Genomic DNA, 13,566 nt, shown 5'->3' on the forward strand with positions numbered 1-13,566 from the left:
TTCTGCTTTGCCTGTTTTGAAGTACACTTTTCTTAAGGAGATTAATGATATGGATCACAAACTTGGTGATTAATGCTGAACTGAATTTTTTCTGTTCTCTGTTAGTTTGGTACTACTTTCCTCTTGGTAAAGAGAAGGGACAAAAAAACACTGGTGAGAAAGCCAAGGTGCTGGAGCCCTTTTCCTAATACTTTATGTACTGCTCAGGGTACTTGAAAGTACTGGGAAGTGTTAATTTTTTTAAAATACTTTATATAAATTTTTTTTGTGTTACGTAAATGCGTGTTGTAAGAATGCCTCAATCTGAGCAAGTTAGATATGCAAGGCATGGTCCAGGGCAGGATGTGTTTCTGCGCCCTGCTCCTGCACTCTTTTCTCTCCACACCTTCCACATAGCCACCCCTTTTTAAAAAAAAAAAGGGTTCGGGGTAGGAAAGCAGGGCCGAAAGAAGGGTTCAACACCTCGTTCCAGGTGGCGGAGTCCCCATTTTGGGGAAACCCGCCCTGCGGAGAACTACGGCTTCAAGCGTGCACTGCGCCGCGGGCACGCAAAGCGAGGGGAGACTACATCTCCCAGTAGGCAAAGCGCTCCGGGCTGGGCGCTGTGGCGGCCGGCTGGCGCCGTTGCATGCCGGGAGTTGTAGTCGTCCGGCCCCGCGCTAGGGCGGCTCCCCCTGCCCTTTGCCCATCGCTCCCGCCAAGCCCCGCCCTTCCTGCTGCGGCTCAAGATGGCGGCTGAGGTGGATTTCGGCGACCGCGAGCTGTTCGAGCAGCTCGATGGAGAGGACGGGCCGCCGCCGCCTCGCCTCAGCCCGGAGGAGGAGGAAGAGGAGGAGGAGGGACCTGGCGGGGCTCTGGCCGAGCTGAGAGAGCGGCTGCAGGGCTGTGAGGAGACGGTGCGGCGGCTCCGGGCGGAGAATATCCTGACGGGAGCGGCTGGGCCTGCTCCGGGCCGGGGCTCTGCGCCTCCCGAAGGGCGCCGAGGAGGGAGTTCTCACCCGAGTTTTCTGTGGAGTTTTTTCTGATTTTTACCCTCAGGATTCTCAGCTCTATACCAGCGGCACTTTCCTTGGCAAAGGAGGTAGTTTTGTTCTGGGATGGCTGTTAAAGCACTTAGTGCTGGACTCCTTCCTGCTTTTCTAGAGAAAACAAACAGTCGTACGTTCACCTTGAAAATCCATTTTTAACCTAGTTAGAAATAATATGAAACCGTTAATTTGTGACTATTTCCTTAAAGGGTTCTTGGGATAGGTCATATAGCTAGCAGGTATGCAGGATAGCAGGTAGGAATCTGAGGTGTTTTCTTCATACTCATTTTATTAGTTATTCATAGTTGTTCATGTAGTTATTTATTTTCTATTTATGAGCGTATTTTACTGTTGACTCTGGTCATGAGTATAGGTATTTTAAAAACAGAATGGTAATCTGACAATTCAGGCGTAGTGTCTGTAATGAATTCTTTGGGTTGACACAGCTAGACCATTTTTTTCTTAATTTTCCAAAATTAACTCTATCCTAGCCGAAACCAGGACACCGAATATTTTCTTGCATTTGCACTTTATGATGGTTTTTTTTTCAGCAACAGGTGGATTTGTAAATAATCCTCTGTGCAGTGAGATGAAAGATTTGTTGTTCTGTGGGTTTTTTGTTAGGTGTTTTGTTTAACTCTGCAGTAAATTAAGGTGTGGTTGTGTCTTGTGAAGAAAGTAGTGTTCCTTAACAAGAAATTAACATCAGGAACTTAAAAGGAAGCTGAACATTCTGACTCGTCCCAGGTATGTTAGTGCTGACTTGCAGTGCTTTGTATGACTTGTATACGTTTGCAGTAGTGCTACTCAGACAAACTGTTACCTGTCACAGAGCTAACAATGTGTTTTGCAAAATCTCCTGGAAACCTTGTGCCTGTGTCCCCCTCTCTGCTCAGACACTGGGCTTCTAAAATGCTGTTGTCATCCCTGAAAAGTCCTTCAGACTCTAGTATCAAAAACTTAGTCTGTAGTGCTGTAACTTTTTCCATGTGTGCCATTATGATCTGTCTGTTTATGAAACTGATGTGGCCTTTAGGGAAACAGGTTTTTGTAGAGTTTAGCAGTAAGAACAAGTACATTAAAACAGTAAAGTATTATTTTGTTGTTTACAAAGCAGTGCCTGGTCATTAAATGACACTATGGGATGGATCTTGCAGCAGTCTACTGCATATTGCTACATGCTGTTAGAAGAAAATTTCTGTAGTTTAGCATTCTGTCTTGTTTTTTTTCCAACCTCACAACAAGTAGCATGATTTGCTTGGAGTAGGAGGAGGACTTTTGTTTATGAAAACAGAAACTTACTAAAATAATAGAACTTGCATTAGCCAAACATTCCTCTGTCTACGGAATACAGAGTATTTGTTATAATAGGATAGAGAGCTTTTCCAGTAAAGCTAATACAGTAACCGTTATTTTTTATCTGTTCTGTTCTTCTAGTGGAATTTCAGTGGACAGCTCTAAACTCGATGGACCTCTGTTGCAGATTTTATTTATGAACAATGTCATTTCTAAGTAAGTACTTTTACCTTTTAAAGAAGTCCTGACAGGAAGCCACATTTGTTTTTTGTTTGGGTATATTAGTGTTTGCCCAAAGGATGTGTGTCATATTCAGTAACATAAACCTGGTAAGCTTGCAGGGAAGAAAAGATAACAATATGACGAGGTCTACTGCTTTTACTAGCAATGTGCGTAGCATGAAATGAAGTGTGACTTCCAGGAGCTTGAAGTGAGTCTGAATAACAATTTGAATGTCATGAGTGTTGTTGGTAAATACAGCAAATTAACTTTTCCTGCCTGTGTATTCATTTTTTTTATTTTTTCCACGCTAACATAAGGATGTGCTTCCTAATAGGTTATTGCATTTGTGTTGATGGCATTTAGGAGTATGGGAGAGATCACTGCTCCTATTCTAAATTCTCAAGAAGTCGTAAATGGCAGGTTCTTGAAAAAGATATCTGGTATATGTTTCTGCCTTGCTTATTTCTTCACCTTTTTATAATTCTTCACTCTGTCGCAGGCAGTATCATCAAGAAATTGAAGATTTTGTTTTTAACTTGGTTCAGAAGTATGAAGAGCAACAAAGAGGTGAACAAGAAAAAACACACTTCAATGTTAAACCACAGGTACTGTAAAGCTCGAATTATGACTAGGCATTCCTTCTCTTATGTCTTTACAGTGGTAGCAGTGTAAAAGTTCAAAATTTCAATATTAAGTAGCTGAATTCTAGATGGTTTTTTCTACATAGTTGCAAATCAGGTAACCATCAAATAAGTGCAGTAGATCTTCTTCCAAAAAACAAAAAACAACAACAACAAAAAAAAACTGTCTATAAAAAAAACTTCCTTAAAGTCGTTTGCATTGAAATTTGTGTATAAGCTTGGTGATAAGTTGGTTCAAATAACTGAGAAAAGTTCTTAAGGTACAAGCTAAACGTGTACTCTTCTGATAATGTTTGGCCCAGCTTCATCTTCTTTTTCTTTTTTTTTTTTAATCTCAGAAGCTAAGAGAAAGATACAAAGAAATGACTTGTATGGTATTTTGGACTGTGGAAAGCATTATCGTTAACATAAATATTTCTATCCTACTATTTAACTAATGTGTCATGAAAAAATAGTAGCTGTACTCCACCTTCTGTGCCTATTATATACTTGATTAATTTAGGAGCTCTTCTCTTACTGTTATTTCTAATTAATTGTTTTCATTTTTTTACTTTTTATGTCAGCCCTCCAGTGTTCTTTTGGAAGAGGACTATAAAACAGCAAGCTCTAATTCTGTTAAAAAAATTAAGGAAGCTTTTAGTGTAAGTTTTTGACTATATACTCTTCAATGGTAGGTCTTCATTCTACATACTTAATATACACTGACATTAAATAAGATCTCATCATTAAATTCCATTTATCTATTTAATAATGGTTAAGTTCACCATGTTTTGGCCATATCAGTGGAAAAAAATGCTGATTTGTACAGAGGTGGGTGTGTATTATTTGTAAATTCTTACAGAGCGGGTGAAAAAGCTGGAAGAATTTCAAGTGGTGTAAATTTTTAGAAATGCTACCAATAATCTGACCTAAATACTGACACCATTCTGACAATTTTCTGAATTTTTTTCTACAGGTTGTAGGAAGTGTTCTGTATTTTACCAATTTTTGTCTCGATAAACTGGGACAGCCTTTATTAAATGAGAATCCACAGCTGACAGAAGGATGGGAAATACCTAAGTATCCTGTTTCCTAAAACAAGGGGTTTTTCTGTTTATCAAAGCCAAAGAATGCCAGTTGGTAAATTGAATTCAAATTCGCTTCAGTACATTGCTATCTAAACTATATCAGTTGTTAGAGATGAAAAAGTTTAATGAAGAATTAGTGGATTATTTTTTTCTCAAAATATATATGTATTTTGATATGATTGGCTCGCAGATTTTTAGAAGACTTATGTTTGGGAAGAGTGAATGCTATATCTCTGTAAATACATAATGTGAATTTAGAACTTTCCTGGGCCGGCCTGCAATCAGGTTTGGAATGAAAGCTGATTCCAGATATGAATAAGCATTTTCCCTCTATAGGAGAAGAAAAGGGCTCAGCCAACTTGAATATTCTCTAAGGTGATTTTTGCCAAACTTGGGAACTGGGGGAAAGTCTTTGAAATAAAATTTAATTATGTAATGCTCTTAACTTGCATCCATTTTAAAGTTGGTTCTCTGCTGTGTACAAGAGCTAATATTTAAACGGTGTGATTGAAGGAAATACTGGAGAAAATATTTTTTTTATTGTAGTCAAATGACAAAATGTAATTGATTAAAAATGAGGAAATAGCTTGTTCAAGTAATCTCATCTCCCCAGTTTCCCAATATTGCTTCCTCTCCCAAAAGTGTCAGGAGAGGAGACAGTTTCACCGTTCATTTCTGCAATCAAGAATTGGAATAAAGGTCACTTGCTAGTGTTAAAAAATTATTTGTACCTGAACAAAAATTGGAAATTTATAAGCCAGCTAACCTGGGTTTTCTTGTGCCTACCTTTGACTGTGTATGCACTGCGCTATAATTTTACGTTCGGAAAGCTGCCTCTGTTGTAATGCATTAGGACAATCCTACTCCAAGTGGTACTTGTACCATCTCCCAACCTCCAAATCAAGGAAATAAGTACCTAATGGGAATTTCTCCTAAAATGCAAAGTTAAGCTTGGCTAAACTCTCATATCTGCCAGCTTTGCTTTGGTGTTACTTCTTAAATGTACTTACTGTATCTTTCTCGAGAACTCCCGCAGGCATTGAGTCTAAATACTGAGTTACATGGTGTATCAGGTACCATGGTTCTAAATAATGGAAGTATTAATTAATATCAGTTTGATTAGTACCTAGCATCTGCTTTTTTTTTTTTTTTAAAACAAGTGTTAGAGTCTGGAAACTGCCATGCCTCTGAACTTCAGTGAACCTCCTAAGTCTTTTCCATGCTGGTTCACTTGGGAGCCTCTTCTCTCCTCATGATTTTCTAGACAAATAGGCAGAGCAGCTGATAAATTGCAGTCAAAAAGCAAACACAAGTAGCATATGACATGACCTGTCTACATGTAGTTGAGAAGTTATATTTTTGAGACTCTACTAAAATGTATTACTAATAAGATTGATGTAAAGTATATCAAAATCATTAGTGTGATACTTTTGCCTATAAACAAAAGGATTCTAGTTTTAGCAAGTGCTAATAAGGAGCAGAATAGGTTGTTGGATAGAAACTGGTTAGTAGAAAACAATATGAGCCCATCTTAAAAGTGGATATAACTTTATAGTTTATACTTCTAAATTATTGACTTTAAGCATCCATCTGTAACTTAATCCAGAAGAGTCAGTATTCTATGCAAAGCAATACTAGGTTACCATTGATACTTTAAATGAGATTGAAATTTTGCTTCATCCAGTAGCAGTTCCTTATTGAAATCTAAAGATATCATCAAGTTTTCAGCCAGATTCTCTCCCTAGATGGACAAGAAATACAAGTAAAACCAAAAAGGTTTGTATTATTCTTAAATATAAAGTTTTGAGCTGAAAAGTTCAGATGTATACTGTTTGTTCCCATATATGATAAACCATTGAACATACTTGAGCAATGAATTTAAGTAAACCAGTGCTGAGCTTTGCAGTCAGTGGGTATCTGTGGTTTACTGCCTTTATTTAGGAAGGGCCTGTAATGGATGTGCAAAAACTTTCCAAAGTTGTTTGTGGTCTATTCTTCTGTTGCTTGACTTTTTAGCGATTGCTTTGTCATCCTTGCACTGGTGTACTATTGTTGTTCCTACTATGTTGTAGAACAATTTCCCCATCTGACTCTAGTTTATAGGCTATGAAGACAGAGGGATCCTAAGAGTTGATTGCATAGCTTTTGTGGGAGGATAAGAAGTAAAGTTAACTGACTTTCCACTTGAAAGCTTGTGTGGTCTTTGTAGCACCTGAAGTCATTGATTTCAGCTGCAACAAGAACCATACAAGCTTTCATCAGGAATTTCAAAGACAAAGGGGAATGTTGACTTCAACTGTGTTTGGTTTAGAAATGCTACCACCTGAAGGGAAGGCAGATTGAAGGGTTGTTCTTGTGACACGGAATAGTGATAAAATACTTGAATCGTTGTAGAATGTTTGTGTTCAAATACTATGTAAAGATGAAGCAGAAGGCGTGCTTCACAGGGAGGGCAGGTGTCACTTTGGATGCTCATTCTTGTGTCACCCTTTCATCTCTGCTTCTGGTTCCCATCCTAATTTGGTAAAACAAAGGTTCAGTAAAAAGTCTTTCTCTAAAATCTTAGAGATTGGGATCTTCCCTCCTATAACATTGGAAAATATTTTCCATGGTATGAATTTACAAGGAAAATTAATCTTGAAGGCAGTTGAAATTCCATTTCAGGTTTTCAGTGCACAGTTTCACAATATGTGTAACTTGTTCAAACTGTGGACCAGGATGTTCCAAAGTAGTAGTCATGCTCTTCTGTTTGTTTCTACAATGCTGATTCTTGGTTTTGTAAAAACTGTCAGACCTTTGATGATACCAGAATGAAAAGAGAAATGCAGGTATTGCTGTACCACAATAGTATTAAGTTCAGTGGTTCCTTACCTGTATTCTAGACTTAAAATTATTGTTTTAACATCCTCTTTCCTTCTTCTGGACATATCATCAGCTTTAGTATGTATGTTTTGGTTTGCTTAAATAGTGCAAATAAATGCAGTGTTTACATACTTAATCAGAAGCAGAAGACCATCAGTGAGTTATATCTGTAATATGATGAAAGGAAAAGCTTTTTTCATGATTAGGAGAGTAAACTGCTGGGTCACGTAGCCCAGGAAGGTTATGCATTCTCCCTTCTTGAAGATTTTCAAGACCTGATTGGATAAAGCCTTTGTCAGCCTGGTCTGATCTCATAGCTGACCTAGCTTTGAGTAGGAACCTGGGTTGTAGACCTCCTGGGGTCCAACCTGAATTATTCTATTACTATTTTATTCCCTCTTAAAGGAATAAATCTCTATTAAATGGAATATAAAAACTTCATTTCTGCTTGGAAGTACTGCTTTTCTGCTATAATTTTAGTTTTTTCTTCTCCACACGCTGTCATGCATTATTTATTACAATGCTGTATTTCTGTTTTCTCAATTCTTGAGTTCTTCTTAGGACCACGAAACAAAATTCTGTTGCTCTCTTTTGAAGATTGATATTAAGCAGTCCATTTAAGAAAAGCAGAAGACAGCATATGAAATCAACAAGCAGTACTTTTTTTTCTTCTTTCAAAGTCTAAGACTAAAAATCCAATAAAAAAAGAATTAAGTGCATTTAACATTGAATAATGATCTGGGGGTTTAATAATTTCTTCTCCGTTTTTTAAGCAGGCCAAAACCGCACTGTTTCAATTGTGGCTCTGAAGAGCATCAAATGAAAGACTGTCCAAAGGTAAACTCTATATCAATATTTGAAAAGACTGCCTCTCTCCAAGAAATGTTTTGGTATAACTGTACCGTTAAAAAAAAATTAGATGCACTGGTCAGGATGTAGGAATAGTTGTTCATCTCTTTTGAATAAATTATACTGTTCGTACATCTAAGTTCTAACACACTAAATCAGAATGTAAGTTATTTTTCATAGCATAATGATTTGAATGTCTCCTTTTATCTAGGGACATTTTTCTGTTTGAACAGTCTTTCCTCCTGTTTGCCATTAGATTAAATGCAAATACTCCTTTCTTTTGTTTGTTACGTAGCTTTCATTACAACTGTTGATATAACTCAGCCATGTGGAGAAAAAAATAAGCTTGTTGAGGGCAAGGAGTACCAGTTTTATGTTGGGTGAAAGGCAAACAAAAATTGTAAATTGTTCAAACCTAAACTTCCCAATTATATTATCTTTAAGCCACGAAATGCAGCTCGTATAAGTGAGAAGAGAAAGGAGTATATGGAAGCTTGTGGTGAAGCAAGCAATCAGAATTTTCAGCAGCGTTACCATGCAGAAGAAGTAGAAGAGAGGTTTGGAAAATTTAAACCAGGAGTCATTAGGTATCTCTTTTCCTTTCATTAACTGTTGCAATGCTTTTCTGAAATGACTTTTCTTCCTTTGGAATGTCAGATGTTACTCTCCAGAGTCCTATTTAACTGTGGGTATTTTATGTTTGAATTTCTTCGCCCAATAAAATTTTATTCAACAAATTGCACATTTTTCAAATCATAACTCTTACCGCTAATTTAATAATTCTGACCTTTGCCATGACCTTTTCCTTGAGGTAGGGAGACAGATTCTACCTTTGGCTATTCAAATTCCTTTTCACAAGGGGAATTGCAAGTACTCTAGGTTCCTGATAAACTAAAAATACATGTAAGAATCTGAACATTTTGAGTTTGGAGTGCCTCTTGCTCTCTTTTTCTCTCTATTCAAAATATTAAAAAAAAGTCATAATTTGGCCATAGCAGTCTCTACAGAAATCATCAATAAATTTAGAGTTGCATTAAGTTCCACCCTTCCTGTCCTGATAGCTACAGTTAAGGCAGTAAACCAGATGTAATAAGTTAGGAGCTAAGTTTTCAGAGTAGCACCGCTTCTCATAGAACATTTAACCATATGAGAAATGGGCGTGTTACATGTTTTGTTTGACATTAGAGTTTTGTTTTTATTTCTGGGATTGACTGACAAAATAGTTTGAGCTAAATTATTTCAACTTGGTAATTCAAAATTCAACAGGATATGGACTTTCTTTTGTCAAAACTCAGTTATGGACTTCTTTTTTATTTTAAACTCAGTGGGGAACTTCAAGATGCGCTTGGTGTCACAGCTAAGAGTCTTCCTCCATTTATATATCGCATGCGGCAGCTGGGTTATCCACCAGGTTGGCTCAAAGAGGCTGAAATGGAGTACTCAGGACTTGCACTTTATGATGGTAAAGGTAAGGAATGTGCTTTAGGAATGCGTTTTTCAATATGGGGGCTATATACTTGCTGCATTCCTTTCAGAAGACGAAGTACCTTGTTTGTAAACCACCATCTTCCTTATGGAAGAGTGAAAAAGTTGTAAATCATTTTTTCTACAGTCATATAAAAAATACTCCACTTTCATCTAGCTGTTCTGTAGCAGTGAAACAGCTCCTTCTATAATGATTGAGTGGATGAAGAAATTTTGTCAGTGTATTTTCACTCTTTAATCAACCCTTGATACAAGTCTAAGAAGCCTACCAGCAGGCAAAGAACATGTTTTTGAAAACCCAATTTACCGAGTAATTTACCAGGTTTTTATTAATGACCAACATTATGCCACATCTTGGAGAACAGTCCTGATGCCAGTTTCTGAGGCTAGTAATGTTAGATAAAGGTTAGTAATATTATGAATACCCAATCAGGTTTATGGGGTAGCTTCTTGCATGTATCTGATAGGTTTGGTCTCTGTTACTGCCTCTGTGGATTTCAAAGCCTTCTGTTAATACTTGTATTCCAAAAAAAAAAAAAAAAAAAACCCACATGGGTTCTTAATCCTGTAGATTTCCTCAGTAACATTAATTAGCATCAATAATAATTGCACTTTGTTACAGATGATGGTGGAACAGAAGATGAAGGATCTCGTCAACCAAAACGTGTCACTTACGATGTCTCTAAGTTGATAAACTATCCAGGCTTTAATATCTCCACTCCAAGTGGGATCCCAGATGTAAGTGACTGTCCCCTGCTTTCTGAACAGTGTGCTGAGTAACAGTCATTGCAGTTAGTGCTTTGGTTTGCCAAAAGTTCCTATTTAAGTTCTATTTACCTCTGCTAAATGAGGTTTATGACAAGATGATGAATTTGTCTTGGCTTTTTAATGTCTTAGCATTTCTGTTAAGTTTTTCCTGTCATGTTCTTAGCCAATCCTATGCAACATTCAGCCTTGTTTCTCTCTTCTATTGTTGTAGGAATGGCAGATATTTGGTTCCATTCCCATGCAGCCATCTCAACAGAAGGAGGTTTTTGCTAACTACCTGACTAATTTTCATGCGGTAAATATATTTTAATATTATTCATTTTAAAAAAAAAAGTCTCGTATTTAGTGAGGCCAATGATTCTTTGTCTTCATTTAGACTTTCTTATTGAAACTACCAGGTGTGAAATCCTGATACTTTTGTTAGTTTTACAGTAACACTGTAGTGATTTTTTTCACTACAGTGAACCAGTCAGATAGTCAGTATCTTGGCTTATCTGTTCTAATAAAAAAAAAGAGCTTCATGTTTAGAGTAAATTCAGTTTTTTCAGTGTTTATAGGCAGATCACAGTTGTGCAGTATTTTTAAAATGGTTGTGAGAAAAAGGAGCTGTAAACTTTTACAGCTTAAAAATGGTCTTAGTTCCAGACTTCCCTAATAAGAGAACTTACTTGCTGTAGACATGATATACAGTAATTTTAATATAGTGACTTGAGAAAACAAAACGTTTCCTTTGCCACGTAAACCTAAACAAAACTACAGTTCTGTTCAGTTGCATTAAATTTCTCAAACTTCAGTGTCTAGTTTACAAACTCAGTCAAATAATTGTAGAATTACAAAGTTGCTTTAAACCCATTCTTATAGCTGGACATATTACATTGCATAATCTAATTCTAATTTCTTCAATTTTCCTGGATAACTTCCTTTCAGCCAAGTCCAAAATCTAGCAATAAAAGGCCTGCATCTAAATCAAGTTCTCATCATTCAAAACGACTAAAAGAAGACAACCTGGAAGTAACAGTAGCTGACATGGACCTAGATTCTGGTATAGTAATTCTGCTTTTTTTTCTTCCCTAGTTTCAATTTTTATTTTCAAAGTAACTTCCCTGAATTGAAATGTTAGCATTGATAACGAGAAATCAATGTTCTAGTATTTTTATGGTGATGTTTAAGGTAACAGCTAACATATGCTAGCAGTGTCCTACTATTGTTGCATTTGGGCCTTTCAAGAATGAGCATTTTCTTTTGCTGTGATTGTGACATCTTCTATCACCAACCAGGAGATTTCAAATGTGCTCAAAGAAATTTGAATGTTGAATTACCAATTTTGGTCTCTCTATTTCTGGTGTATCCCAAAGAAAGTTCTGTTCTAAAGACCTGCAAATCATAAAATATTTGGATGAAATACTGTAGGAAGTTTCAAACTCACTTCTTAAAAAAAAAAAAAAAGTCAAATTCAAAGGAGGACTTGGTGTTGTTTTAATGTTAGAATAAGTAGAGAAACTCCTAGCTTTGCTTTTGGATTTCCTATGAATGAGGGAGGGTACTTCAGTGTGTTTTAAGTTTGGGAAAGAGTTTGTCGAATGAATTCAAGAGGCTTTTTATGTTTCGTTGTTTTTTTCCTTGAATGGCTGGGATTTAAAATACCAAAACAGGTAGTTTCATTGGATGTTCAAACCTTCAAAAAGTTTATTCTGTCTCAGCTGAAAACCAGATATGAGATTATATTAGTGTGCTAGTTATTCAGAGTATTGGCACACTTGAATCTTGCCCTAGTCAGGTTTCAGATTCTAATAGCTGTTTTTTAATCTGTTTACAGATGTGGAAGCATCTCAAAGATCTCAAGCTCATAACAGTTTTGAGTTCCAACCTCCACTGCCACCTGGACCTCCACTGATTTCAACTCCTCCTCCTTTACCACAAGGCACGCCTCCACTTACTCCACTAAGTCTTACACCAACTCAACCTCCAACACCCACCCACCCTCCTCTTCCTAAGACTACTCCACCATTGAATCCTTCCAGTGATGTTGTTCCTCAACCAAAAATAGTGGATTCAACCATGGATGAAGACACTTTAACCTTGGAAGAGCTGGAGGAACAGCAGCGATTAATTTGGGCAGCACTAGAGCAGGCAGAAAGCACAAACAGTGACTCTGATATCCCTGTTGATACACCTTTAACTGGAAATTCTGTTACCTCGTCACCATCTAGGAACGAAATAGATCTTGTTGCAGAAGTGAGATCATCTGAAAAGATAGTTACAGTGGAAACCAAGCTTTCCAGTATCAGCGAACAGGTATCAGAAAATGAACATTCTTTAACCGGTCCTAATCCAGAAGGTAATTTACTTAATTTAAAGGAAATTCCTGATAATTCAGACTCTGAAGGCATGCTGGATAACACCGTACCTTCTTCCAACTGTGAAGTTAACAATGGAGAAAATACAGGTGGTAATAAGGTGGTGACAAGCACTGAATCATCGGCAAAAAACTCAAGTCCTGTTCCTGATATGAGCAAGTTTGCTGTAGGTATAACACCATTTGAATTTGAAAATATGGCGGAATCAACAGGTGTGTATCTTCGAATAAGAAGTGTGTTAAAGAACTCCCCAAGAAACCAGCAAAAGAAAAAGACTTGATTTTAACTGGTCTTCCTTTGTTTCATTATGTCCAAATTCCTGCACCCTTTTCTCTACTCCTTCAGTTTTACAAACTCAGATAACCTTCCTCATCCTTTTTTAGGAAGGAGAATATCTTAACAAATACAGCTCTGCCCCGTTCTTCCTTGAAACTGAAGTTAATGCAGGACTTCCGCCTTGAGCAGGACCAATGCGACCAGAAAATACACAAGAATTTTCCCAAATTGCATCCTTCCACTAAGAAATAACAGGACTATAGATCTGTTAAGAACAATTTTCTTGCCAATACATGAAACTCTAAAAAGAGGAATTTGTTGTTTTGCTGTTCATTACTTTGGCTAAGAATTATATTGTCCTTGAGTTTCAGGTGGATTGGTGATTTTTTTTATATCTGTTCTTTGTATAATAATCTATACTTTATAGATTTTGCTAATTATCCTGTAGATAAGTTTAATATATTCAGAATGTTTTTAAGAAGTGCTAATGTTAAGATTTCCCACATCAAAATCTTGGAAATTGGATGAAAATGATCAGGGATTACCAGCATTATCTTCACCATTTCAAGTATTTTTATAAGTTTTTATTTATGTGGGTCGGTTTTAATTACCACTATCTTTTGTAACATCCTTCTTCATGTAAACTTGCTGTACATACGTGTTCATTTTTATGTACAGAGGTTTAATAAATGAGCTTTTATAAAGATTTTTTTAA

At 36.8% G+C, this 13,566-nt stretch overlaps 1 protein-coding gene across 2 annotated transcripts; it reads left to right on the forward strand.

Moving 5' to 3' along the window:
• The first annotated feature begins 53 nt into the window (after positions 1-53).
• Positions 54-13,566, forward strand: ZCCHC8 (zinc finger CCHC-type containing 8). 2 transcript variants are annotated; one of them, XM_080559427.1, is made up of 14 exons: positions 54-918; positions 1,733-1,775; positions 2,466-2,540; positions 3,046-3,151; positions 3,751-3,828; positions 4,143-4,246; positions 5,965-6,030; positions 7,890-7,953; positions 8,410-8,552; positions 9,291-9,433; positions 10,073-10,188; positions 10,430-10,513; positions 11,146-11,260; positions 12,035-13,566. In XM_080559427.1, exons 1-14 carry the CDS (start codon positions 729-731, stop codon positions 12,853-12,855), a joined length of 2,148 nt encoding a protein of 715 aa, XP_080415553.1. In that variant the 5' UTR covers positions 54-728; the 3' UTR covers positions 12,856-13,566. The 2 variants fall into 2 exon arrangements, with proteins under 2 accessions (XP_080415553.1, XP_080415554.1); XM_080559428.1 differs by having other exon boundaries at positions 7,893-7,953.

Source organism: Anser brachyrhynchus, assembly GCF_964034855.1.
Source record: "Anser brachyrhynchus genome assembly, chromosome: 17".
Lineage (NCBI taxonomy): Eukaryota > Metazoa > Chordata > Aves > Anseriformes > Anatidae > Anser > Anser brachyrhynchus.

Bases quoted from the DNA above. Each gene is read 5' to 3' on its own strand.
- ZCCHC8 (XM_080559427.1), top strand. From the start codon at position 729: ATGGCGGCTGAGGTGGATTTCGGCGACCGCGAGCTGTTCGAGCAGCTC. The intron at 3,152-3,750 runs GTACTGTAAAGC...TTTTTATGTCAG, and splicing joins ACTTCAATGTTAAACCACAG to CCCTCCAGTGTTCTTTTGGA. The intron at 8,553-9,290 runs GTATCTCTTTTC...TTTTAAACTCAG, and splicing joins TTTAAACCAGGAGTCATTAG to TGGGGAACTTCAAGATGCGC.